At 53.0% G+C, this 25,982-nt stretch overlaps 1 protein-coding gene across 2 annotated transcripts; it reads left to right on the top strand.

Moving 5' to 3' along the window:
• Window positions 1-9,571: 9,571 nt before the first annotated feature.
• On the top strand, window positions 9,572-25,973 carry PKDCC (protein kinase domain containing, cytoplasmic). Of its 2 annotated transcripts, none has more exons than XM_053890981.1 (7): window positions 9,572-10,401; window positions 14,631-14,753; window positions 15,350-15,621; window positions 16,275-16,354; window positions 16,611-16,718; window positions 18,321-18,494; window positions 25,544-25,973. In XM_053890981.1, exons 1-7 carry the CDS (start codon window positions 9,763-9,765, stop codon window positions 25,561-25,563), a joined length of 1,416 nt encoding a protein of 471 aa, XP_053746956.1. In that variant the 5' UTR covers window positions 9,572-9,762; the 3' UTR covers window positions 25,564-25,973. The 2 variants fall into 2 exon arrangements, with proteins under 2 accessions (XP_053746956.1, XP_053746955.1); XM_053890980.1 differs by lacking the exon at window positions 25,544-25,973 and adding an exon at window positions 18,715-19,653 and having other exon boundaries at window positions 9,573-10,401.
• The last annotated feature ends 9 nt before the right edge of the window (window positions 25,974-25,982 follow it).

Below are 25,982 nucleotides of genomic sequence, written 5' to 3'. Positions count from 1 at the left end.
TTAAAACTGAAAGACGGGGTGGGGGGGGGAACAGCTGAGTCTGTACAGTAGGTCATTCATTGCCAAGCCAGGAGGTGCCCAGGGGAAGGAAGGTATGGAGGGGGGGGTATATATCTGCTCCCATCTAGGAGATCAAAATGTAACTGAGGAAACAGTAATAGTCATCACTCCTAAAATTATTATAGGCCCTGATTTATAGCTTACATGGTGCTTTTGCACACATCTTGTTTTTTTTAAATATTTATTTACTTTTGAGAGAGAGAGAGAGAGAGTGGGGGAGGGGCAGAGAGAGCGAAAGAGAGGGAGACACAGAATCTGAAACAGGCTCCAGGCTCTGAGCTGTCAGCACAGAGCTGGACACAGGGCTCGAACTCGGGAACGGCGAGATCATGACCTAGGCCAAAGTCAAGACACTTAACCAACTGAGCCACCCAAGCACCCCACACATTTCGTTTCTAACAGACTCATGAAATAGAAACTAACACTATTAGTCAATATTTAATGAATTGCCTATAGGCCTAGCATGGCACCATGCTAGGTGATGGGGATATACTGGGAGCAGAACTCAAACAAGGCCCTGCTTTCATGGACTATATAGTCCAGAATAGACAGACTCATTTGTGTCATTGAGAGAAATTATGACCACAGTGAGTGTTTCAATGGATACGTACAAAGGGCTACAAGCACCCATCCTGGGGGTGATCAGGAAAGGCTTCCTTGGGGACGTATCTTAGCTGAGCTCTAAGGATGAGTGGAATCACTAGGTAAAGAGGGGAAACAAGAGTGTTCCAAACAGAGGAACAGTAAGTGAAAGGAGAAGCAAGGGAGGGTCAGCGGGTCCTGAGCAGAGTTCAAGAGACAGGGCACAGTTACGGCAGAAGTAGGAGTGGACAAGGCTCTAGGATGTGGGGCCTCAGAGAACACAGATGAAAGTTCGTCCTTGACCTACAGGGAACTGGAAGCCAACGGAGGTTTTAAGTTATATTTAAATACTTGAAAAGCTGTCCTGAGGAAGATGGTTTCCATCTACTACAATCAAATAATGTCTCGGCCTCCTGTAAGAAAGTGACCTTGTCCATCACAAAAGTGGGGAGTGATTGGCTGTTCAAATGTCAGGAAGGAGTCCTCCTTTGGTCAGGAGACTGGGCAGCATGTACGACTTCAACTTTTTCACCATCAAGGATCCCTTTTATTCATCTTGCTGGCCCACAAACCCCAGATGTTTTAGAGACTACCTACCACGATACATTTACGTAACACGATTTTCCTCCATTTTTACAATTTTTTGTTAAAGTTTATTCATTTACCTTAAGAGAGAGACAGAGAGTGAGCGCAAGCAGGTGGGGCAGAGGGAGAGAGAGAATCCCAAGCAGGCTTTGCACTGTCAGCGCAGAGCCTGACGCAGGGCTTGAACCCACCAGCCATGAGGTCATGACCTGACCCAATATCAAGAGTCAGATGCCTAACCAACTGAGGCACCCAGTCACCCTATTTTTTTTTTAAATTTGTATGATGTTTATTTTTGAGAGAGAGACAGACATACAGACAGAGCACAAGCAAGGGAGGGCAGAGAGAGAGGGAGACACAGAATCTGAAGCAGGCTCCAGGCTCCAAGCTGTCAGGATAGAGCCCAATGCAGGGCTCGAACTCATGAACCATGGGATCATGACCTGAGCCAGAATCAGATGCCTAAATGACTGAGACACCCAGGTGTCCCTAAGCATTTTTCTTAATAAACATAGCCAATGTCATTCATCAGGACAAGAAACCCAATGCATGATACAATTCTGGCCACAAGTGAAGAAATTCAATGTTTCCTTTGACAGGGTACATTTATCATGAAATATGTATAATTTCCTAGAGGCTTTCTGAAATACTCACAATAGCTCCCCATTCCCCAATACATTTATAGACTCTGGGAGATCTTTTGGCTCCAGGCTGGGAACTACTATTCTTTGGTGACACCCAAGGTCTCTTTCCAACCAGGGTATGCTAAACCACGAGCTATAGCTTCCTTGTGTTCAGGGATTTGGGGAAGGATCAGTAAACGTGAACTAAAACAATCAGGGAAGGCTTGTTGGAAAAAGAAAGCCTTGAGCTGGGCCTTGAAGGACGGGCAAGCTTCGGACAGGTGGGGACAGGGTGTTGTCAGGCGGGAGAAGCAGAGTGTTCCCTAAGATTGGCGAAGCAGCCAGCCAGGCTGCAAATGGAGTCAGGAAGTATTTGCGGGTACAAGAATAGAAAAAGTCGGTTGCAACTGACTTTACATGCCAAGCTAAATTATCCTCCAAATGATGGGGAGTCATCAAAGATTTTAGAACAGGAAAATGATGTGTTGGAAACAGTGTTCTTGGCAGATGAATCTGGTGCCCATACATGCTTTGAGGTGGGAGTGAGGGGACCCAATCAACAGACCAGATGTGAGAGGAAGAGCCTGGACTGGAGAGGATGGCAGTGAGGAAAATAAAGGAGCAAATCCAAGAAACTTTTTTTTTTTGTAAAGCACAGGACTTGAGTTTGAGTTTAGAAGCATTGACAGACTGTGAGGTGTCTTTGGAGCCTGGGGGTACAGCAGTGAGTCACCAAGGGAAGCTCATGGGGGTGGGGGAGATGATGGGTGCATGGGGCATCTTGGGAAGTTTTTACTCACTACATCCTTCCTAGTGGTGACTAACCTCAGCAAGTGGGGTTGGAGGGGGCAGCCAAGGTGCTTTCACATCTTATGATACATAATCTCCTTTAATGGAGGGATTTTGTATAATTTTTACTTCCTTTTTTGTGCTTTTTTTGGGATTTTTCAAATAATTATTTTAATTCCCTACAGACTCCCAGAGTCTCGTTAACCCTTTGTGAAACATCACTCCTGATTTGTTCCCTCCCCCCTGCAGGGAAGGGGAAGGAGGGAAATGATTTACAGGGTCCTGTTGGGTCTCTGAAAAACACATCATGGGGGTTTAGTCTCTACTCCTGAGTCTGTGGGTTTCCCTACGGGGGGGCGGGGAGGTCTCTTCAGTGTCCCTCTTTCTACATCTCCCTCCTTCTCTTCCCACTGTCCCCTGCCCCACAGGGCCTACCTCTGTCCTATAAAGACTCAAATATCATCAGACAGCCATCTTTGACTTCAGATAGCAATGCTGGGCTTGGAAAGATGGACCTGGGGATTTTCACAGCTGAAATCAGCCCGGCCTAGCCCACCCCGTGAACTAAATTACAGGCAGCAGGAGAGAACCTGGAAGAGGACAAACTCTGCAGGCAAAGGCATCTGTGTCCAAATCCCAGCTCGGCCACTAGTCACCTAACCTCTCAGTATGTCAATCTTCTCATCTTGAAAATTGGAGATAATAACAGTATTTATTTCCTAGAGGTATTAAGTGGATCAAATCATGATGAAAGGCATTGAATAAGTGTGCTCTATCATTAGTATTAATAAGAACAACAAAATAATACAACTTGACGATCAAGCTCTGTTGCTTGGAGACAAAACACCTTAACTTAACGTACTTCCATCTTGGTTCCCACTGGTGGCATTTATTTGCCTCTCTCCGTCTCCTTTGGGACCGGAATCTTCTTCTTTTCCCAAACCGACAAAGAGCTGAGAGAAAACCTAAATCAGGGCCTGAGTCGCTGCTTCCTCATCTCATGGTGGTCTGCTCTGCCACAAGATTTGTGTGACATTCGACAGAATCCTCAATCTCACGAGACTCATTTCCCTCATGTATAAAACAGGTGTAATAATACTGACCTCACAGTATGTGTCAAGAGGCTAGACCGTTCTCCATCAGGGTTCCAGGTAGGGTCAGTTCTTTCCTGCCTGCCCACCCCAGACCCTCCGCGGTCTCCTTTGCATTAGCTTCTGATTGTTTGGGGTGATCTTCCCAATTACACCATAAACTCCTGAGGGCACAAGTAGGGCCAAGATCTCCTTAACTTTAAGGAGCAGACTTCCTCCTGGCCCTCGGTCCAGGCCAGCCTTCTGGGGCAGCCAGGGAAGAGGCAGAGAATTTTCAGCCCTCTAGAGGTCCAGGACCAGATGCACAAACACAACGGCTCCTCTTTCTTCGCCTTTTCTCTCCACTTTCCAAACCACAACCCCAAGGTTGCTTGGGAAGAACTGGTTCTTTCTATTTGACAACAGCCTGGAAGGAAAGTTGCCCCGTCGACTCAGGGTACATTTGGCCTGGTCAGAGAAGGTGTAACGTGTTAGATCCTATCACCCAGTCCCTATGTTCCATTCCGATCGCTCTCCCATGCAAAGGCCTCTGGACAAAGGCAAAGGTCTCCTTTTACCACCCCCTGCCACCAGAGTCTATCCATCACCCAGTGATCCAATGACCAACTCTCCATCCATCTACTAGCCTCTCTATCTGCCGCAGGAACAGGAGCCCTGGGGTTCAGCTCTCACAGTCTCAGTTCTTGGCTGGGTCGAAGCAACACCAGCAGCCCCCTTATTCTACCCCCTGGTAATGGCTCTAAACAGGGACCTCTCGGCCTTCTCTGTCTTCCCCCCACCTCTACCCACCAGCAACTCCAATGAAAGGAAACAATGTAGGACACACATCTCAGCCACCCAGGAAAGGGAGAGAGAGAGAAGCTGTCTTACAACATCTCTCTGGGCTGGTGGGTGAGGCTGAGCAGGAGGGAGGAGGGAGGAAGAGAGAGCCTTGCCCAGGGAGGGAGACTGAGAGGGACACTCTGGACCACAGACCCAGACACACAGACACACAGAGAGACCAGCCCAGGCAGTGAGAGATCTGCGAGCCTATAAACCCTTTTGGTTGCGCGGGTCCTGGAGGGCCTCACCCTGTCACAGGGTCATGGAGCCAAAATGGCTCACATTTGCATCTTGGGACCCACACAGAGGAACTAAGCTCTTTTCCAGAAACAAGTGGAACAATCTCTCCTGGGTCACAGCTTTCTCTTTGTCTGACTACTCTTCTCAGGATTCAAGCCTTTTGTCTCTGTCTCCCTGTCTCTGCATCTTTGCCTATCTTGTCTCTTCTCTCTTTCTCCCTCTGCCCCCATCTCTGTCTCAGATCATTTCTTGGGGACTCTGCCTTGGGGCTCCCGCTCTCCAGTGTGTAGGAAACCTGACCTTCATCATCTGTTTTTTATATTTTGGAAACGTCAGCTTCCCTTCCTACCTGAGGGAAGTGGGGGTGGGAGAGCAGGCTGCCTGGCTCCACCTCTTTCCCTCCTCCCTCCATCTGAATCCACCCCATCTGAAATCCCACAGCTTCTTGCCCCAGGGAGGATAGATCCGAGGCCCCTCCTGCTCTCAGTCACTTTGGCAATAGGAGTCAGGCCCTGATTCACAGTCTTCCCTCCACAGCTCACCGTAGGGTGCAGGAGGCAGTGAGGCCCCTTCGGATCAACCCACCAGTGGTTTGCTGATTTGGGAAAAAGAGAAAATGCCAGGCACAGTGAAAGCCCAAGAGGCTGAGAGATTTCACCAATGAAAACCAGGATGGCAGCAGTCATTTCTGCCTCTAGGCCGAGTTACAGCCAACCAAGCCATCCTACACATTGTCACAGATATTTGCTTGATACTACCATGAATTCCAGAAATAGATTACACGTACTAAGGGCTTACCCTGTGCCGAGCCCTCTACTTGTCTTCTCATTACATCCACCCACCACCCCCCCCCCCCCCCGCCGCCAACTTCATGCGGTAGGTATTATTTTCTTCCACATTTGAATGGGAAAACTAAGTACACAGAGAGGTTAACCACCTCGCCCAAAGTAACTCAGCTAATCAGATGTGAACACTGGTTTCTCTGACTCCAAGTCCCAAGCTCTACATCGAGGTTTCCGAGACCAGGGAAATGTATTGTGTACATTTCCTTTTGAAGGAAATACATCCACAGTAATCTGAGAATTTACCTTCAAAAATCCCAGGGACCCAGGGACCGCCCCCCCCCTCCCCCCCCCCCCCCCCCCCCCCCCGTTGGGAGAAGCATTGTAACACACTACTTTCTGTGAGACCTAGAAGAACCAGCTAGAAGAGAGCATTTCAAGGAGGAGGAACTGGGAGGGCAAAAAATGATGGCTGCAAGTCAGGGCACAGTGCAGGCACCAGGCAGGGGAAGTCTGGCTCCGTGCAGGGAAATGAAAAGGGGCAAACAGGACTAGGTGGAGGGCTGGGGCAGCTCAAGGAGGCCCGAAGGCCCAGTTCAGTTTATCCTCCAAGTTTTCGAACAGAAGAATAATACTCCAAAAGACGTGTTTAAGGCCTGGGCTGGAGGAAAAAGGAGTCAATAAAGAGCTGCTGAGGGGTTGCTATTACAGTCCTGGCAGCCTAGGACCACCGGACAAAACATGCAGAAAGGAGGTATCTATAAGACATTTCCAGGGGTGCCTGGGTGGCTCAGTCAGTTGAGCGTCTGACTTTGGCTCAGGTCATGATCTCATGGTTTGTGAGTTCGAGCCCCGCGTCGGGCTCTGTGCTGACAGCTCAGAGCCTGAAGCCTGCTTCAGATTCTGTGTCTCCCTTTCTCTCTGCTCCTCCCATGCTCATGCTCTGTCTCTCTCTGTCTCTCAGTAATAAATAAACGTTAAGAAAAAATAAATAAATAAAAGACATTTCCAAAGAAATCTAGCATTTCAGAGTCTGAGCCATCTGCCTTCTTCCCAAGGATTGCTATCCAAGGAAGCCTCTGGGTTGGGTAGGGGTGTGGCAGGCAGAGGGAGGAGCAGGAAAAGGTGGTGTGTCTGCAGCACTGAGCCTTTACACTCGCAGACACTCTGGTCTGAGGGCTGCTGTGGCCGTGAGTGACAGCGAGAGGAAGGCTCTGTGAAGACGGTCGGTACTCAAGGCTCAGAGCTGGACACTGGCCTGAGGAGGAAACTGGTCCTGCCAGGTCTCTGGCACACGGTGGGTGGGCAGACTATAGATCCTGAGCTTGAAGGAGTATTTTGTGTCTTTTTCAGTTCTTTGAAAGGAGGACTCCTCTCCCTGGGTGGCAAAAAAAAAAAAAGCAAACAAGCAAAATTTGGTTAAGAACTCAAGAACTGCCAATTCAGAAACTCTGATCTGTCCAAAAGTGCAATCCCTTTTTTTCAGAGGCCAAAAACCTATTTGCATCAAAGACTGTATATGTCTGTGTGTCTGCGGGCCGGTGAGGGAGACAGAGTGGGTGTGAGGAGAGAGCTGAAATGCCTTTGTTCCTGTGTGTGAAGCTACCGCTCTGTGGGCTTACACATGTGTGTTGTATGTACGTTTGTGCCTATTTCTCAGGCCCCTGTGTGCACCGAACTTTCAAAACCATAAATAGAAACACTGCAGCTTGGCAAAGATATCATAGGAATAATTATCTAATTTCAGAACATGTTATTATAATACCTACTTGATGTGTAACAAACTTAACAATGTTCGCGTTATATTCACCAACTCTAAGTTATAGACTCACAATGCCAACTCCCACCTCAGAGGCTTCTCTGAGACCCTAGTGCAGAGAAGGCCCCAAAGAAAGGTCTTTAAGGAACATCCACCCCCCCATCCCACCCCCCAGGGCTTGCTTCTGGATGCAGAGTCTGGCTGGGGAGATAGGAGATTGCCGGAAGTGGGACGCAGCCTAAATTGGGTGGCAACTCTGTTTCCTCCCAGAATCCCCAGTCCTCACCAGCAGAGGAACCCCTGGAACCGGGAAGGGAACGGCCATATTGGGGTCACCGAGGCAGATAAGCTTTCCCTGACTCAGCAGTGGGCTAGGGGGCCTCATGATCTGCAAGCCTCTCCTCTCCCCCAGGGCGGGGGGGGGGGGGGGGGGGGGGGGTGCTGGGTTGGATTGAGGCTGTGTGAGGAGAATGTTTGCTGTTTGCTGCTGCTCCCTGTTGACTTTAGCCAGTAGCTCTGTTTACAAACCCAGGTTGGTTTTCCCAGCACAGTTAATTAGAACAAAGACATCTGGTGTGAGGGCTGGGGAGGGCATCTGCGCAGAGTGTTCCCCCCCACACCCAGCAGCCGTGGGCCAGCACAGGGCAGATCAGAGCAGCTAAACAGGACCAGACGGAACTCACCAAACCCAAAGTTCTCAGGAGAATCGTGGCTGTTCTCACTCTGCCTTTCCCATGCTTGCTAAGTTAGACTGGGCCCCCACTTTCGAGACTCGGGGGACCCCCAGGAGTCAGGGATAGATGCCCCTACCTCAGTGGGATCACAGGCTGGAGATCAAAGACTCAGTCCTCTCCTCTGCCCTTCCAAGTCCAAAAGAATCAGGCAGAGATTTCTGTCCCTCTCTCATCACAGTGACTGCATTCTGTAGGAATGTCAGACCTCTTCAGCCCCCTGCAGGAAAATCTCCCCTCCTGGACACCCCCTCAGAGAGGTGTCCTTCTGACACCTCCCTGACTCCTCTCCAGCCAATTTCTGACACTGCCAGGGAAGAAAGAGATTAACCAGTCCAGAACCAGAGGGAGGCAGGAAGGTGCCCAGGAAGGTGAGAGGTTCTGGGTGGACAGTTCCAGGGCTGTGGGGATGTGGAGGGCTGGGATGGGGAGGGGCAGCGGCTTATCTCTCCCAGGAGGGGGGAGCTCACTCCAAACAGCTAATGCACTGGCGTGTGAAAGCCCTCAATTAGCACTAATGATGCAATCAGGGAGGGAGGAGGAGGGACCAGAAGTTCTGGCGGAGTCAGCACCAACCTACACACAGAGCACACACACACTCCTTTCCTTTCCCCGGACACAGTGGCCCCTTCAGAGACACCAGTGCACACAGTCCACAGACAGCCTGGACCACGCACGTCCGTGGGTACAAACGCATTCTTTGCACAAGCTACTAGCATGCATATGGTTCTGGATCCGCTGATGACCGTGTCTGACTGCGGGGATCCCGGGGAGAGGGTTTCGATTGGGGGCTGCAGGGACAAGGAAAATGAGAAACCAGACTTAGGGGTGGAGGTTCAGTAGGGCATCTTCGAAAACCTCATGATTGTTCCTCTGATCCCAGAGTTCCCGTCCCACGCAGACTCGCAGGTGCCAGCCTCTCTGCGTCCACCTCTCCACACCCCCACCCCCTTCGCCCAGAGATCCGAGATTAGGCGAGGAGCCGCCATCCCCAGCCCCACCCGCGGGAGGCTCTGGGTCCCGGGAGGGAGCTCTGAAACCACGCGGACCCCCACCACCCCAGAGCCAGCTGCTCGCCCCCCCGCCCCCCCCCCCCACCCCCGCTCAGCCCATTACCCTCCGGCTTCACCCCTTTATCTTCTCCCCCACCCCGCCCGGCCAGCTCCGTTATCCGCCTCCCGGTCCCGTTATCCGGCAGCCCGGCCCCGTTATCCGCCCTTGCGCGGGGCCCGGAGCTCCCGCGCGTCGTGGGGCCGCCGCTGCCCCCTCCCCCTCTCGCGGCCCGAGCTCGGGGGCCCGCGGGCTGGGCAGGGCCGGAGCCGCCTCCGCGCCGCTTCCCAGGCCCGGACGGCCGCGGGAGGAGGTCCCGCTGTCAGTCAGCGGGGAAGGCCGGGCCGGGCGGCCGGAGGGGGCGGCGCCGAGGACGGGCTCGGGCCGGGAGCTGGGAGGCGGAGGCGGAGGGGGCGGGGGCGGGGGCGGCTCCGGGCCTTATAAGCGGCGGGGGCAGGGCGGGAGGGAGGCAAGTGTCAGGCCGATGTGCGGCCCGCGAGGGGCCGGGGTCGGGGCCGCCGGGGCCATGCGCGCGGACTGGGCAGGGGGCCGGCGGGACGCAGAGCGGAGCCGCCTCGGAGCCTGAGCCTCCTGGGGCCGGGGCCGGGGAGCCGCGCGGGGGCCGGCCGGCCGGGGGGGAGGGGAGCGATGCGGCGCCGGCGGGCGGCGGTAGCCGCGGGTTTCTGCGCCTCCTTCCTGCTGGGCTCCGTCCTCAACGTGCTCTTCGCACCGGGGTCGGAGCCTCCGCGGCCAGGCCAGTCCCCCGGGCCGTCGCCAGCCCCGGGCCCGGGCCGTCGCGGGGGCCGCGGGGAACTGGCCCGGCAGATCCGAGCGCGCTACGAGGAGGTGCAGCGCTATTCCCGCGGGGGCCCGGGGCCAGGGGCCGGCCGGCCGGAGCGGCGGCGCCTGATGGACCTGGCTCCGGGCGGGCCGGGCCTGCAGCGTCCCCGGCCCCCGCGGGCCCGGCCCCTGCCCGACGGCGCCCCGGGCTGGCCCCCGGCTCCCGGCCCGGGCTCCTCCGGCTCGGGCCCGCGCCTGGGCTGCGCCGCGCTCCGCAACGTGTCCGGCGCACAGTACGTGGGCTCAGGCTACACCAAGGCCGTGTACCGGGTCCGCCTGCCCGGCGGCGCCGCGGTGGCGCTCAAGGCGGTGGACTTCAGCGGCCACGATCTGGGCAGCTGCGTGCGCGAGTTCGGGGCACGGAGGGGCTGCTATCGGCTGGCGGCCCACAAGCTGCTCAAGGAGATGGTGCTGCTGGAGCGGCTGCGGCACCCCAACGTGCTGCAGGTACGACGCGGGGTGGGGGGGGGGTGCTGGCTGGACGTGCCCAAGCCCGGTCACTCTGGCTGGATGGCTGGAAGAGAACCCTTGGTCTTAGGTAAAGAAACGGAGCCCCAGTGACTGTGTCCACGTTAAGCTGGGGGCACAACCCCCACCGTGGCTGCTTCCCACCACACTACCCTGCCTCTCACTCCTGAGTGGGTGTCTCTTTAAGGAGGGACTCCTGGGTCTCTCAGCTTCCACACCATATCCTTTGAAGACAGAGGCCAGGACAGAGGGTCCCAAAACTAGAGGTAGGAGTACCGGTCTGTTAGGACTTAGGACCCTGCTTCAGGCTGGAGCTAGGGTGTTGAGTGCCAGGGAAATGACTGCAAGCCAAGACACAGAGCAGAGGTCATCCCTGAGTCAGGATTCCAACTGCAATGATAGGGCCCCCTTTCCTGATGGAATCTGAACCCCTCTTCTCTCAATTTCCAGTGACTTGTCTGACTTTGAAAATGGGATGGGACGGCAATGGGTTTGGGAATGGCTAGAAAGAGACCCTGTGTCAGGCTTGATTCCCAGAGACTATCCCCACCCCTTACCCCACCCAGAAGCCACTAGAAGGACTGGAGGGAATTGGGTAGTAGGCCAGAAAATGCACAGCCCTTCCCAGAAGTGACCCTGCCATTCTCCAGGCCTTAAAGTCAGCCCTTGAATCCTTGAGGAAGCCTTAGGGTCTTAGCTCAGTGCTCAGGGGACAGACTACAGGCCTGAGGGTCTCAGGGTCACATTATCAGAGTAGATGTGGTCAGTAGCTGGAAGACTGAAAAAGCCAGATGCCCAGGTTCCTGCTAAATGGGACTCTGTCCCTCTTGTTCCCTGGGGGACAGAGGGGAAAGATGAGACACCCCCACCCCTTGTCCCCTCCAGCCGAGACTAAGAGCATGGGCCTCTCACAGCCCCAGCACTGCCCTAACACACCCACTTCCTCCTCTCCCCCAGCTCTATGTCCTTGAGTCGGCCCTAGGATTAGACAAACTGTTTTCTTTGCACATGTCTGAGCAGACTGAGAGGGGAATCCCTGACTGGTCTTGGCCCGCGGAACAGAGGGTGTGTGCAGACTCCCCAGCAGAAGAACCTTGCCCACACCTTCCACCTCCTAGCCCACTCAGATTAACCTTTCTGCACCCAGCAGAACTGACCAGAAATCCAGGAGTCCTTCCCTCCTTTGGTGAGGAGGGAGATGGACCCCCAGGCCTGGGTGGGTATTCCAGAATGAGAGAGAGAGGCCAGAGAGCTATTTATATTCCCGCTGGCTCCAGGTCTCCCCAGGCTACCCGAACTCTGGTCAGACACTTGTGACCAGATCCTAGGCCCTGAACCGGCTGCAGGAGGTCAGGCAGAGCCAACAGTTGTGGGTAGTTATGCCTGGTTGCACAGCTGACACTGTGCCTGGAGCTCCGGGGAGCAAGCGGCTGGTTACGTGGCCGTTCTAACTGGGAGGATCTTGTTCTCTTTGCTTCCCAGGGGCTCTTGGGAACTTTTTGGCAACCCTGGGGTGTCAGTCTGATTCTGAAGCAGTGGAGAAGCAGGACATTAAGTGTTAGTTAATTGACTCAAGACACCCCTCCCTTAGGACAGGTTTGAGGTTTACTGCGCTTCCCTGTCTCTTACGGAATTTCTCCCTCCCTCACTAACCCCAGCCAAGCTTCCTGACCAGCATCTAGCCAACTGCCCCCACACATCACAGAGTGATCGTCAGCTTTAATGTCAGGCCCCCTGCCCAATTCCGAAGGCGCCAAAATGAAATTATATGAAACAGCCGAATAGTTTTCACCCATCCCCTCACTAGACCAAGACTGGGCTGTCTGAGGTTGGCTGTGTGACTTTTCCAGGGTCAGAGACTGGTATTAGTCACCCTGGGGCATAAGGGTTATATGGTGGGAAGGGTCCCAATCCTTTCCATCTGGGGAAAGCTAAAAAGCTGCCATTCCAGCAAGGAAAGGCTTCTTTGGTGTGAGTTTAGGAACTGCTTTGGGACTGATTTCCATTGATCGCCCCGACCCCCAGCCAGGCTCCTTCTGGCTTCCTCAGCAGCGTGTTACCTCTGGTGCCAGGGAAGCCTGCTGCGGGGTCTTCTTGCTCAGGAGGCTTCAGTGAGGGTGCGCAGGGAACTAGAAATAATGTTTTAATACCTCTTAATCATTTAAAATTTCAAAATCATTTGATAGATGCCCTGGGGAGGAGCCAAAGAATGTTTCTGACAATCCCGGCTCCCCCAGGCCACCCGAAGCCCCTTCCCCCTCTCTGGCAACCCCAAAGTTGGTTCTGTGGGTTCTAATAGAAAATAGCCAGGTAACATGTCCCACGGGCACCTCCCAGCACTCTCTCTGGTTTCTGGGGACTGCCTGGGTGAGCTCTCTTTTTCTTCCGTCACCCTTCACACACACACACACACACACACACACACACACTCCTCACGTGATAGATGCCTCTATAGCCTGGGGTCAAAGGGCGCAAGGGTCTTCCCTCCCCCCAAACTCCTGTAGTCCCAGGAGCTCAGGCCTCAGATGGGGCCCCAGGCGTTCTTGGGCCCAGAATCTGGCCCTGCTAGGGTATATTTCTTCTCCCAAACGAACAAAAGATGTGCCTGAAATGCTCAGCCTCACGCTTCCTGGGGGGGTTAATGGTGTCTTTTTATTTTTTCCTGAGGGGTGTTGATTAATACCTCGTTAACAGCGCATTTAACGACCTCCGGGTGTTTAATACCCTTCAGAAGTTTCCCACAAAGGCTCAGACTCTGGGCAAGAAAATGAGAACCAGGCCCCAGGGCTGCTCCCCTTACCTTCCTCCCCCCACCCCGCCCCACCAGGATCTGGGGCCTCCCTGGGCTGGTGTGAGGTGGGGGAGCAGACAGAGAGGGAAGAAGAGGGTGCCTGGGACTGTCCCCTGATCCCCCAGTTCACCACCCTGGTGAGCTAATGGCGGACGCTGAGTCGTGCCTTCTCTCTCATGCCAGCAGGACTGGGGCCACTGGCTTCAGGAAGGGGGTGCTGAAAGGGCACTCCTGGGACCGAAGGGGGCATGTGAGGGCCTGGAGTAGATCTGGGCGGGGTGTGAATGATGGTAAGAAGGGCGATGGTATGGTATGTAGGGACATCTAGCCCGTGCTTGGATCCTGTGCCGCACTCCCCCCTCAATCCCCACATTGTGCAGCTCTCCCCTCTGCCTGCTGCGGCCTGGACAACTCAGCCTTTGTGTTCCTACCCCACAGGGTGCTGGTTGTTTTGAGCAGCAGCTGACCCCTAACTGATGTGCGGTGTGGTGGCAGAGGCTGAAGGAAGCAGGGCTCTCTGTGGATGCTGGTTTAGGTGTTAATGACAAAGTCAGGCTGTGCTTCCCACAAGTCCCTGAGCTGAGCTGTACCAAGCCCAGCCTCAGGTCCTACGGAGTGGGCAGGCCCTTGTGAGCATGCCCCCAAAGAACTGATCTTCCCCAGAAACCTTCCCTTACTACTCTTCCCATTGGTGGGTGTGACCACCGCCTCCCCCTCACCACCAACATATGAAAAACACGCCAAGGATGTGCCCCTTGGACACTTTGTTCTTACCTACTGCTTGTTCCCAATCCCGAGGGAGCTTGTTTTACTGCCCACAAGACCAGAGCTGAGAAAAGAATGAAGCTGCCCCCAAGTAGAAATGATAAAGAATAGAGAAGGATTGGAGCAGAGGCAGAGGTATAATACCAATTTGCTGGCTTGTTGATTAACGGATGATATTCTTAGAATTCGAGTGACGTAAATTTGAATCCTAGCTCCTGCATTTATCAGCTGTGTGATGTTATGCAAGGAACTTAACCTCTCTGAGTTGGTTTCCTCACCTGTAAATTGGAGACTAATAATAGTACCTACTATGCCTGTGTAAAGTTATTATAAGAATCGAGTTACGCATGTAAAACATTTAGCACAGTGCCTGGCACATGGTTGACACATGGTGTCCAGACCTGCCCATTTACCTGGGAGGCAGGAGGTAAGAGGCTGATGTAATCAGCAGGAACTCTGGCTGCAGGGACAGAGGGCAGGCTTCTCAGGCAATGCTGTCGATGCTGGTCTCTTCTGGCCTGAGCTGCAACAACAGCCTAGGGATGGGGGTAGGGGGTCGGTAGTGCACAGGGAGGGGGCATCTGACAGCCCAACCCTTCTCTGTCCCCACCCCGACCCTGTGACCTAATGACCTGCCCTGGACCTCCCCTAGCTCTATGGCTACTGCTACCAGGACAGCGAGGACATCCCAGACACCCTGACTACCATCACGGAGCTGGGTGCCCCTGTGGAGATGATCCAGCTGCTGCAGACTTCCTGGGAGGACCGTTTCCGAGTAAGCAGGGAGGAGGGCCGGGCCCTGGGTTCCTCCCTGGGATGGTTTTCCCTTAGAAGGCCAGCCCTCCAGAGCAGCTTGACTCCTCCTCCATCTAAAAGGAGGGAAAGTTGGAGCAAAGCTGACTCGGCCATCAGCCAAAGGGTTAAAAAAAGAAGCAAGACCTAGAGGATCCTGACGTTTTTGTACTCCTGCCCCCTTACACACACACACACACACACACACACACACACACACACACGTAGCCTGGCTGCAAAGGACTAGAAAAGACCTTAAGGTCAGCTTGACCCTCCCTCTGTTTCCACACACTGAACTAAAACCACATTCAAGATGCAGCTTCAGGGAGGAGATCCGTTACCCACAAGCTTATGTGCCGCCCATGGTCAGGGTCAGGCCAGCCTGGATTAATAGAAAAATCACTGGCTTGCTCTGTTAGGGCCCTGACCCTCAGCCCTTAGTAAGTACTGGGGCGTTTAAGAGAAAAGCCAACCCCTCCACCCCAAGCGAAGTCCAGAACCCCAAAGGGGTGAGCCCTGGAGCCCCCCAGGCCCTTTCCCAGGAGAGACACGGTGAGCAGCCTTGTGTCTACCCCTCAGATCTGCCTGAGCCTGGGCCGCCTCCTCCACCACCTGGCCCACTCCCCGCTGGGCTCCGTCACTCTGCTGGACTTCCGCCCCCGACAGTTTGTGCTGGTGGATGGGGAGCTGAAGGTAACGGATCTGGACGACGCACGCGTGGAGGAGACACCATGTACAAGCAGCACAGACTGCATACTGGAGTTTCCAGCCAGGAACTTCACCCTGCCCTGCTCAGCCCAGGGCTGGTGTGAGGGCATGAATGAGAAGCGCAACCTCTACAATGCCTACAGGTGACCTCCACTTCCCACTCAGGAAGGCCAGGGAGGGAGAGTGGGCCCCGGAGGGCGTGGCAAGGGGAGAGCCAGCGTGGGCTCCAGGAGGCCAGCCAGGGCAGGGAGGCTCGGCCTTGACCAACAGAGCAGCAGCGGCAGAGAAAGTCTTCCACCCACTCAAGAAGGGAACATTCAGGCTCCTGATGATGATGCTAAAAATAGCTCCAAGGAGAATCTGGGTTGGGGGGTGGCAGCTGGAGACTTCTTAAAATAGTGTCACAGTGGAGTCTAGGGCTGGTGGGATCGGTGTTCCCCCTTTCTCCCCTGGTCCTTCACCTCTGGAAGCTCCTCACTGGGCCCCAGCCAGGGGGCTGCTCTGACAGCGATCAGCTCACGGGGTAAGATGGGACTGGGTGGTGGGGAAGTCCTGGGGATGGATGAGGGAAACAGACCTCAGCTTTCAGTTTCATGTAAAGTCAAGTTTCGGCCTTAGCATATGCCCAGATCCCTACCCTGAGTCCGAGCAGACTCCTTGGTACACTCTGGGGTTATGCCTAGGCCTGAGGGATCAGGCTCCCTGGCCCGATTAGGGTTCTGTCCCAAGTTGGGGCAGAGGAAAGATGCGTCCTCCAAGGCTGGACCACTGAGCCCCTGATTTCTCTCCGTCCCAGGTTTTTCTTCACATACCTCCTGCCCCACAGTGCCCCACCCTCACTACGACCTCTGCTGGACAGCATTGTCAATGCCACAGGTGAGCTCTCCAGGGCCCTTCTGCGTCCCATCACCCTGCCCCTCCCCCAGCAGGCATGGAGACAAGAATAACCCAGGACAGCACATAGTCCAGAAACCATCGTTTCCCAAAGTGGCATTCTGTATCAAACCCCCTTCCCAGTACGCTGGTCATGTGGGCCCAGGCTTCAGAGGGAGAGAGGGAAAGGCAGCTGGTTGCCACCTCAGGGAGGAGTGGAAGCCCATGTACCCTCTCATAGCCACACTGCACTCTGCAGGAGAGCTCACCTGGGGAGTAGACGAGACTCTGGCCCAGCTGGAGAAAGTGCTACACCTGTACCAGAGCGGGCAGTACCTGCAGAATGCCACGGCAGGTGGCAGAGCGGGTGAGTGGCTCCAACAGGGCCCCAGGGGCTGGGGAGGTGGGGAACAGGTGGGAGGGTGAGTGGTCGCCCTCACTGGGCTAAGCGGCTCATCCTTCTAAGGCACACTTGGGGAGACCACTGACTGTTTAGCCTTTACTTGGAGGTGTCCTCTCTGGCTGAGTGGTCATTCTGCCTTGACCTGGGGAGGTGGGCCCTGATACCCCTTCTCCGGGTGGCTCCAGACCCCACTATGTACTGACTGTGTGACTTCGAGCAGATTACCTTCACCTCGAGCCCACTTTGCTCATCTGTGAATTGGGTTTATTACGTGCCTCACAAACTACTTCTGGGGAATAAATGCCAGGGGAAGTGTGTGCAAGCAATTAACCTTGGTTCCTATAACACAGCTGGAATACAATATATGTTTGCTTCTCTTTCCTTCCTCTACCCTTCTGGGGGTGAGAAAGGTGGCTGGAGGTGGTTGGGGCTCCTTAGCAAAACGAGTCAAGAAGCCCAAGAATTCCAGGCGGAGAATTCTAGCCACTGCTATAGTCCCTCCGCTGAGGCCCTGGGGTTTATCATGGTTGGCAGGGGGGCCAGGAGTGGGCAGCCTCTGTATTCAAGGAGCTCTGGCCAGTCTTAGGGGTGGGGGAGCCCTCGTTAGCCCTGTAAATAAAGTTTAACGAGGTGAACAATGGCTGGCTCTGTCCCTGAGGACGCCGTTTATGGGGCTATAAATCACAGCCAGCCCTGGACTTTGGTCTAGTCCCTGGGAGAAGAAGGAGGCAGGAGGGCGGGGTGACCAGAGGCCCAGGGCCTCTGCATTATCAGTGCAGAGCTGAGGCTCCCCTAGCAGCCGAAAGGACTCAGGTGAACAGGCGGCCTGCAACTAAGCATCTTCCTGATTGAGGAGCTCTCAGAGCATTTGGGGGCTCTTTCCGCTAATGGAAAGATTTTTCCTCCAGCCCCCTCCCAGACACTGAAGTTGTCATTGCTGTGTTCCACGTTCATTTGCATTCCCCTTAAGCTCAGAAACCTCCCCTTAAGCTCAGAAACCTCTAACTGTCCCCTCCCTCAGGAGCTTGCCTAACCTCTCTGCCCAAAGCCAGGAGGAAGTAGGACCAAGGGGTGCTCTAAACTCTCACTATTCCAAAGTGCCATCTGCAGACCAGCAGCACCAGAAGCTGGTTAGAAGTGCCCAATCCTAAGCCTCGCTCCAGACCTTCTCAGTCAGGATCTGCCCTTTAACCAGATTCACTGGAGATTCACAGGCACACTGAAGTTTGAGAAGCTTGGCTCTAAATGTCTAAAATGTCCTGATCTCCAGCTCTGTGTGTGTTTATCCCACGATGTGCCCGCCATCATGTGCTGTCTGAACCCACTGCGCACTCTTAGATTTGGGAGCTGTGTATCTCCCAGAAACTGAATCTCACCTTTGCCTTTACTGGGTGGTCAGCCCAGTCCCCCAGTGGTAGCTGCCTTCATCATCTCCACACTAGGGCTAGATTTCAGCTTTCAGCTTTCCGTTAGGAAATGAGTCTTAGCCCTGTTCATAAAGTGGCCCCAGTGCCCTCATGCCTAGAGACACAGAGTTCTCATCTGAGCTCCGTCCCCAACCCACAGAGTACCAGCGCCTCCCAGGCAGCACCATCCCCCAGGAAGACTACCGCTGCTGGCCCTCCTACCACCATGGAAGCTGCCTCCTTTCAGTGTTCAACGTGGCTGAGGCTGTGGACGTCTGTGAGAGCCATGCCCAGTGCCAGGCCTTTGTGGTCACCAACCAGACCACCTGGACAGGTGAGCCAGTGGGAAAGGACACCCGGAGGGAGGTGACTGGAGCTCCCTGGAAGAAACTGACAGGTAGCAGTCCCCCATCAGAAGCCAGGTTTGATGAGAAGACGAGAAGGCAGAGATGATGAGGGACAAGTATATGTGTCCTCTGGGCAGTCACATTAGGGAGACTGGCCCCGCCTCCAGGGAGAGAAACAGTCCTGTTATGTCTCACCTCTGCCCCCAGGTCGGCAGCTGGTATTTTTCAAGACAGGATGGAGCCACGTGGTCCCCGATCCCAACAAGACCACATATGTGAGGGCCTCGCTGACCTGAGGGCCCAGCTGGCGGCAGAGCAGCCCCGCCAGCTGGGCTCGCCTGTGGAGGGAGGGAGTGACTTTCATATGTCACCTGCAAAGCCCTGCAGACGAGGCTGACACCCCCCAGTGAGGCGACCAGGACAACGTGCAATAATGCCAAATGTTAAAATGTGAGTTTACCGGTCTAGGTATGGGACTGCTGGCCCCAGGCCAGGAATCACGGGGGGCTGACTGGCTCTGCAACCCTCTGAGTTGCCAGCGAGGCTCAGGCTGGTGTCCCCGCGGGGGCCTCTGCCCCTCGCTGGGACAGTTCTGTGGGCAGCCCCATCACTGTGTTCATGGTGTGAGAATGTAGCCAGAGCCCCTGCTGCTGCTGCTGCTGCTGCTGCTGCTGCTGCCGCCACAATCTGGCAGGGGCTGCGTGGGACAATCGGTCACGGGGTGTTCTCTCAGCCGAGCTCCGGATGGCGATGCTCTGGGATGTGGGAAACTCCGTACCTGGGGAGGCCGCCTCCGGCCACTCAACCGGGGGCACCCGCAGGCCAGCGCAGAGGCGGGAACAGAGGAGCACACACATGGTATGAGCCAAGACACGGGGTCAAGGAGCAGGTTGCGGTTTGAGCCAGGACCTGGGGTGGGGGTGGGGCCGGGGCCTTTCTGCCTCATTTGCTTTCAGTGAAAGCCGCCAAGCAGCCAAAACCAGCCTCTCCCCCCTCCTGGAGTTTGTATATCCAGAAGCTTTTGTATTTCTTGTTCGTTAAAATGTTTATTTTTGTAAAAAAAAAAAAGAAAAAAGAAGAAAGAAAGAAAAAGGAAAAAAATCAGTCAATTAATAAATGACGTTTCCTGGCAAGGATTCTTCCCAAGCCACAGTTTCTTGGGCTGACTTACTCATTCTCACTTAACGTCTTTGGTGTTTGGGGGAAATGGGGGCAGGAGGTCATGGGGGATGACCTCTGGAGGAGTGAAATCTTTGTGGCAAACACTGCAGTTGGCAAAACGTGTTTTCAGGTCCCTCTCCCATGGTGCCCACCTCCCTCCTTGGCCCTCCATATCCATGTCCGGACAAAAGACATGAGGGACTTCTTCCTACAGGGAGGTTCACGCTTTAATACACACCGGCTTCTTCCATGCAAAGCTTTTACCCAGAGGACTGATGTCCTAATGGCGTGATGTCAGCCACGTCAGGGGACTCCCAAGCAACCTGCCGTCAGGTCACCTTTGCCCCATACAAGGTTTGGCCTCATCATCGTCCCCACCGCCCACCGCAAGCTAATGGGCAATTTTTTTTTCAGAGCCTTTTCCCAAGCATGAAATATATGGAAAGTGGGAAGAAAGGAAAGTCTATGGAAAGACTAGCCCCTTCTTCCTGGGTTTTAGGCCGGAGGGTCTAGGAGGGGAAGACTCAAGCGTGTGGAAGCCCAGAAAATGAGGACCTAAGTGTTCAAGATCACACGGAGGCCACAGGGAGCCCAGCACAGATACGTATTTTCTAACTTGAAATCCTGCACCTTCCCTCCTACACACCGTTCTGCTTCTAGAATATTTTCAAAGCACACAAACCTTTGAGGGTTTTGAAAAGAATGACCAAACTTTAACTCAGAACCCAATTTCTCTTCAACAGATGTCATTGTTGTAAGTTCTCAGGTACAAGACGTCCCTGTATAGTTCTAGGGGATTGAGGAGTCTGTGTTAGTTCTAGAATCCTAACCGTGGATGTTGCATAGACCCTCAGGGTTGCACCTCACTACCACCATGCCTAAGCCACACGGGCCACATCTTGCCTCTGTCTACCTGGACTTGGTGATTGCGAGGAGGGTCAGAGCCACCACAGTATCTCACACCATGTCTCAACCAAGACAGGTCCCAGCCGTGCTTGCCGCCCTCAGGCCCTACCCTTCCACGAAGGACCTCAGCTTTTCTCAGTCTCCACACCCCTTTCCTCAACGGAACTCATGTGCTACAACACATCTAGCCTGCCCCTGCCATCCAGTGTTAGATTTACACTTTCTCTGTTATTCTCCAGCTGCCAACCAGTGCATAGAGCTCTGAGGACAGAAGGAACCACGTCGCTAAGCTGGGACCAAGCAGGTGTCATGGGGCTGGGACAGGAAAATCTGCAGGTTCTGTGCAGTCCAGAGAGAAGCAAAGACCTTGATTACAGTCAGCAGAGAGGCCCACAGGGAACTGTGTGGCTCAGTGAAAAAGAGCAGGCTGAAGATGAACCAAGAACTGCCTTTTAGACTCTAGAAGTTTCTAGAGGTGGCTGGGGGAGAGGGGCAGGCCTATCCTCAGCAGGGTACGATTATCATTCCAGTTGGAGGTCCAGAGCACATTAAACTGTTTTAGAAAGAGTGGGGCACAGGCGGCTGAGGGGAGGGTGGATTGCTTCTTCCCCAGTGAGCGAGCCTTGCCTCAGAACCTAGATATCTGGGGCAAAAATGGCCAGGCTCAGTCCTGCAGAGCAGAGAAAAGGGCATTTGCAGCTGGGAATGGAGAGGTGATAGAGTGCCCTGAAAGGAAGAGGACAGGGAGTAAAAAGCCTGAGGCAAAATCATCCCTCCCCCACAGATGGCCACTCACATGTAGCCACCTGTCTCCCTGGAAAACGTTCAGTTCCTGGGTACATCTTGTCCCCTTCCTGTGGAAGCCAGAACCACACCCCCTCTCCCCAAAGTCTATGTTCTTTCCACTCCGCTGCGCGGCCAAAGATACTCAGGCCTCATGCACGGAAGAAATACATTCACCCAACCAAAGCTGCAGGTGGCAGTCCCAGAGGAGGGAAGCCAGAGGTGAGTCCTTTCCAGGGCTGGGGAAGTAGGAAGCAACATGAGAGGGGTCATGTTGCCACTGGTCCCCCGAGAGGCTCTGGAGGAATGTTGGCCAGTCCTGTGTTTTGCTCTTTGTGTGATCTGGGCTGTGACAACTCCCTGAGCCTCCCATCTCCTCACCTACAAATTTCAGATCAATAATATCTGCTTCACAGGAGTGTTATAGGGACTGAATGAAATTATGCAAGTGAGGGTCTTAGCCAGTGTCAGCAGTTAAGTGTTTAGGAAATACTAACTGACCTGTCACTGCTCTGAGCGAGCTGAGCCCTCGGCATTCATCAATGACCTGGCCTGGAAGAGTATCCAGGTGGACAGGGGAGGACCAAGGCACAGCCAGACTCTCCCCACACCCCACCTCCAGCACCCCCAACAGGGAACCCTGCCATCGCCTGGAGGAGGTGGAGCCGGGCTCTCCGGGTCAGTGCCCTGGGAGTTGAGTGTGTGGCAGACAGGAGGAAAAGGATTAACATGAAAGCAGAAAATGGGATTAGGAGGCCTCAGGATAATGTGCCCACCCGCCCGCCATCCATGACAACGGCTTCTTGCTTTCACTCTTTGGCTTCTGGAGCCCAAAGCATGTAAAGCCTGGTTGCTCTCTGTTCCAAGGGGCAGAGCCAGCAAAAGACTTGGTAGGCTCAGAGCATGAGACTATTCAGTCCGCTAGGAAGAGGGCCAGGCTGCCTTATATGCGCTTTCTCATTTAATCCCCATGGCAACTCTGAAACGGGTGGTGGCCCAGATGAAGACCCAGGATGCAAGCCTCCGAAAGCCCGTATTCTTTCCCCTCCACCCTCTGTCTCACGGGGGAGCACAGCGTCCCCCTGAACCCAGATCACTGATGCACTCAGACCTGCACTTCCACTGGGAAGGGTTCCCAGACCCACGACTGCCTTTGACAGAAAACCCAAAAGGCAACTTAAGGAGACCAGGCCTGCCTCTCTGGCTCATCCCCAAAGGGTGAGGATGCCCCCAAAGAACCTGACCTTTTTTAAGGACCCCTTTGTGGTCGGTCACAGGGACTTTTATTTCCCCTGTTCACTTCTTTGTGAATCCAGGCCAATACTGCACCATCAGGTGGAGAAAATGCTACCTAAGTCCCATCTATGTGAAGGGGACAGACCACGATATTTCTGAAAATTACCTCTTAAGTTCTAGAGGATCCTTAACGACCATGTAGAAGGAGTTCATTCTCCCACCCCATTCCATAAATCAGAACAAGACCCATCTCAGCCTCCTTTTTTAAGACTGTGATCCCTTGTCCTTCTCCCCCATCCTATGTAGTCCCTCACCCCCAATCACTCACCTACCCTCTGCTGGTCTCCTTTCAGCTCCAGAGTGTTTCTCCTGAGATGTAGTGACAAGACCTCCCCCCTCTATCATTCAGGGTCCCAACAGGAAATGGAGAACACACTGAACATAAGATATATTGACAAATGTGTGGGTACAGGGGAACCCTAAGGGATAGGGCTGTAAGCTGGGGCTAATAGCAGTAGAGGTGTTACCAACTCTACCCAAGGGAAGGGAGTATAATCTGCTACCAGACCTCAGAGGAGAACCTGGAAGGAGTCAAGTGACCAAAGGACATGGCCAGGCAGGGTGACCTCACAAGGAGGGAGCCAGAAGACCAGGTACGCTCTTGTTACCCTCCTCCCCGCCCCCTCTAAATCCCCACCTCCTGTGATGCTCTCCATCGGTCAAACCCACCTGAAGCCAGAGGGACCTTGGTGTGAGGTCTGTAATTGTCAGGGAGTCCTCTAGAGCATGCATTGTCCTGAGGACTGTGATCATCCCCAAGGAGACAAGACTTGGCTCTTGGAACATGAAAAAAAATCTCCGCTATCCCAGTGACTGGTGGCCCTCCCAGACAGACACTATGCTATTAAAATCCCATGGGGGTGGTGCAATTAGGATAAAAGTATCCATAAAGAGGAGCACCTGGGTGGCTCAGTGGGTTAAGCATCTGACTTCAGCTTAGGTCATGATCTCACGGTTCGTGAGTTCAAGCCTCACAACGGGCTCTGTGGTGACAGATGAGCCTGGGGCCTGCTTTGGATTCTGTGTCTCCATCTCTCCCTCTCTGCCCCTCCCCCACTCATGCTCTGTCTCTTCTTGTCTTTCTCTCAAAAATAAACATTAAAAAAAATTTTTTTTAAGTATCCACAAGAGTACTTGGCAAGGGAGAGGGCAATGATGAAAACTAGGTTAAGAAGCCCTGGACTGTAGCGACCCAAAACCCTTTCTTGGGCTGTCACTGAGAGCTTTAAATCTGTCATCCTCAAAAGCACAATTTTTACTATTATTCTCTAAACTGATGTATAATTCAACACACATTTACATGGACTGTCTGTGCCATTTAGAGTAAAAACAGAGTGCAATTTGAATTATTGCTCACTTAATGCTTTACCCGACCGACCCTTGCCCACGGTGAACATCAGACTACGCACGAGTGTCCCGTGTCTCCCTGCAGCTTACAGTTTTTGGTTGACATCTCCCCACATGGAAGAGCTCAGCATCATTGGTGAGCCAGGCAATTTCAATGTACACTCTCACTCCTCTCTCAACTGCTCAAGCCACAGAATATTTAAGTGCTAATCATCATAGTGAATACTGAAATATCAGACATGCCCCTGCCTTTCAGGGCCCACAGTGTCACTAGAGGTGTCACCAAAACATCACTAGAGATGTCACAAATACACCACGGTAATATACGAGCTGTGACTACAGGGCAATGAAGCCAATTTCCACAAGTCGCTTGTGAAAGCAGAGGGCTGATGGTCACGTCTCAAATCACTAAGAGCCAAGTTAACCTCATCTCCCTCAGGAGCCTCAATTCCCCACCAGGAGCCTCACTGTCAACACGTTTCCATCCAAAGAAAGGCCTATTTATCCTTACTCCGTATTTCTTATCTCTAAGCCGGTTCCCTATTGTCACTAGACATTCCCCCCATTCCCATGGCGACTCAACAGGCTTTGGTATGGAGCCTGTCAGAAGCTCCTTGAAAGTGTAAATAGAGTGTGTCTACTGTTTCCCTCCTTATCCATACACTTATTTGGCCCTTCAAAGAGCTCTAGTAGATTAGGGAGGCACGATTTCTCCTCACCAAAGTCAGGCTGCCTTCCCACAGGAGGTGGAGTTCGCCCAAGTGCTCTGTAATCCTGCCCTGAGAGGTGCTGCTGACATGCCCGGCGTGGAAACAAAACTTGTGGGCCATTTCCCAGAAGCCCCTCTGGCACCCTTTGGTTCTTCGGCAAGGAGGTCCATCTCTAGAGAAGGCTCTCATTTTGTCCTCCCCTCCCATAACGTCAATCCCCTCATTTATTTGGGGAAAGATGTGTAGGCAAAATGAAAATAAAATACACAGTGTGCTTCCTTTCCATTACTTGGAGATTTCGGGCACTGTTAGTCATCTGAACCCATACAGAAGATAGTGGTAAGATTATCTGTATCACATTTCATTTTATGACATATCACCTTGTTTACGCCCCTCTTTAGGTTGTTTATAGGGTATAAAATACCTTTAAATGCTCTGGTCTTGTTTAGTCATTTTTTTTCTCCCATCAATAAAAAATTTTAAAAGCAGCCCTTGTTCTAAGAAATGACTATTGTACTTAGGGCACAAAGATGCTTTAATGGGGAAAGACAGTTTGTCTTGTATCTTGGCCTCCCATATCTTTTTGAACCAGACTTTGATGCTCTCTCTGTGGAGTATTCTGACTCCCTCATTGAGCTATGTGGAATTTTGCAGTTATTAAGAGCAAATGAGTTTCTTCTTTAAACATAGGCCTCTGCTTAGTACATTTAGTACTATTTGACTTGGGTCTCAAGATAGTGCTATTCCCGGAATGGACTTCACATGCTGAATTTTTTTTTTAAATTACCCACAATCCTATCACATATGCTGAAATGACTTTTTTTTTCCTACAGCCTCTCCAACAATTTGCTGAGATGAAGAGATTTATACAGGGTACTTTGGGGATAGGAATTTACAGGTTAACTCTTTAATATGCAAGTTATTATATAACCCACTCATGCTACTTCTGAAAATATATTCTGAGCAAATACTTCAAAATACAAAAAAAAAAAAGACCCAAATACATGCAGATGTTCCTTGAAACATTATGTAGAATAACAAAAAATGAGGATTATATAGCAATGTGATAAAATATGTACATTACAGTGTTCAGTGCGAAAAGCAGGATGCTAACCCACGTATGCAACTGTGTAAAAAATCATGTGAAAAGACTGGAAGAAATACACACAGCTAAAAATTTTGTAAGGGTGACAAACTAAACAGCATTTTTTTAATAAACTTCTCTTGCATGTTGTTGTTTAATAAAAAATGATTTTGATTAGATGATTGTTT

The sequence above is a fragment of the Panthera pardus genome, unplaced genomic scaffold (genome assembly GCF_024362965.1).
Source record: "Panthera pardus isolate Hobbes unplaced genomic scaffold, ASM2436296v1 HiC_scaffold_26, whole genome shotgun sequence".
NCBI lineage: Eukaryota > Metazoa > Chordata > Mammalia > Carnivora > Felidae > Panthera > Panthera pardus.
This window is presented reverse-complemented; position numbering and strand designations above follow the sequence as displayed.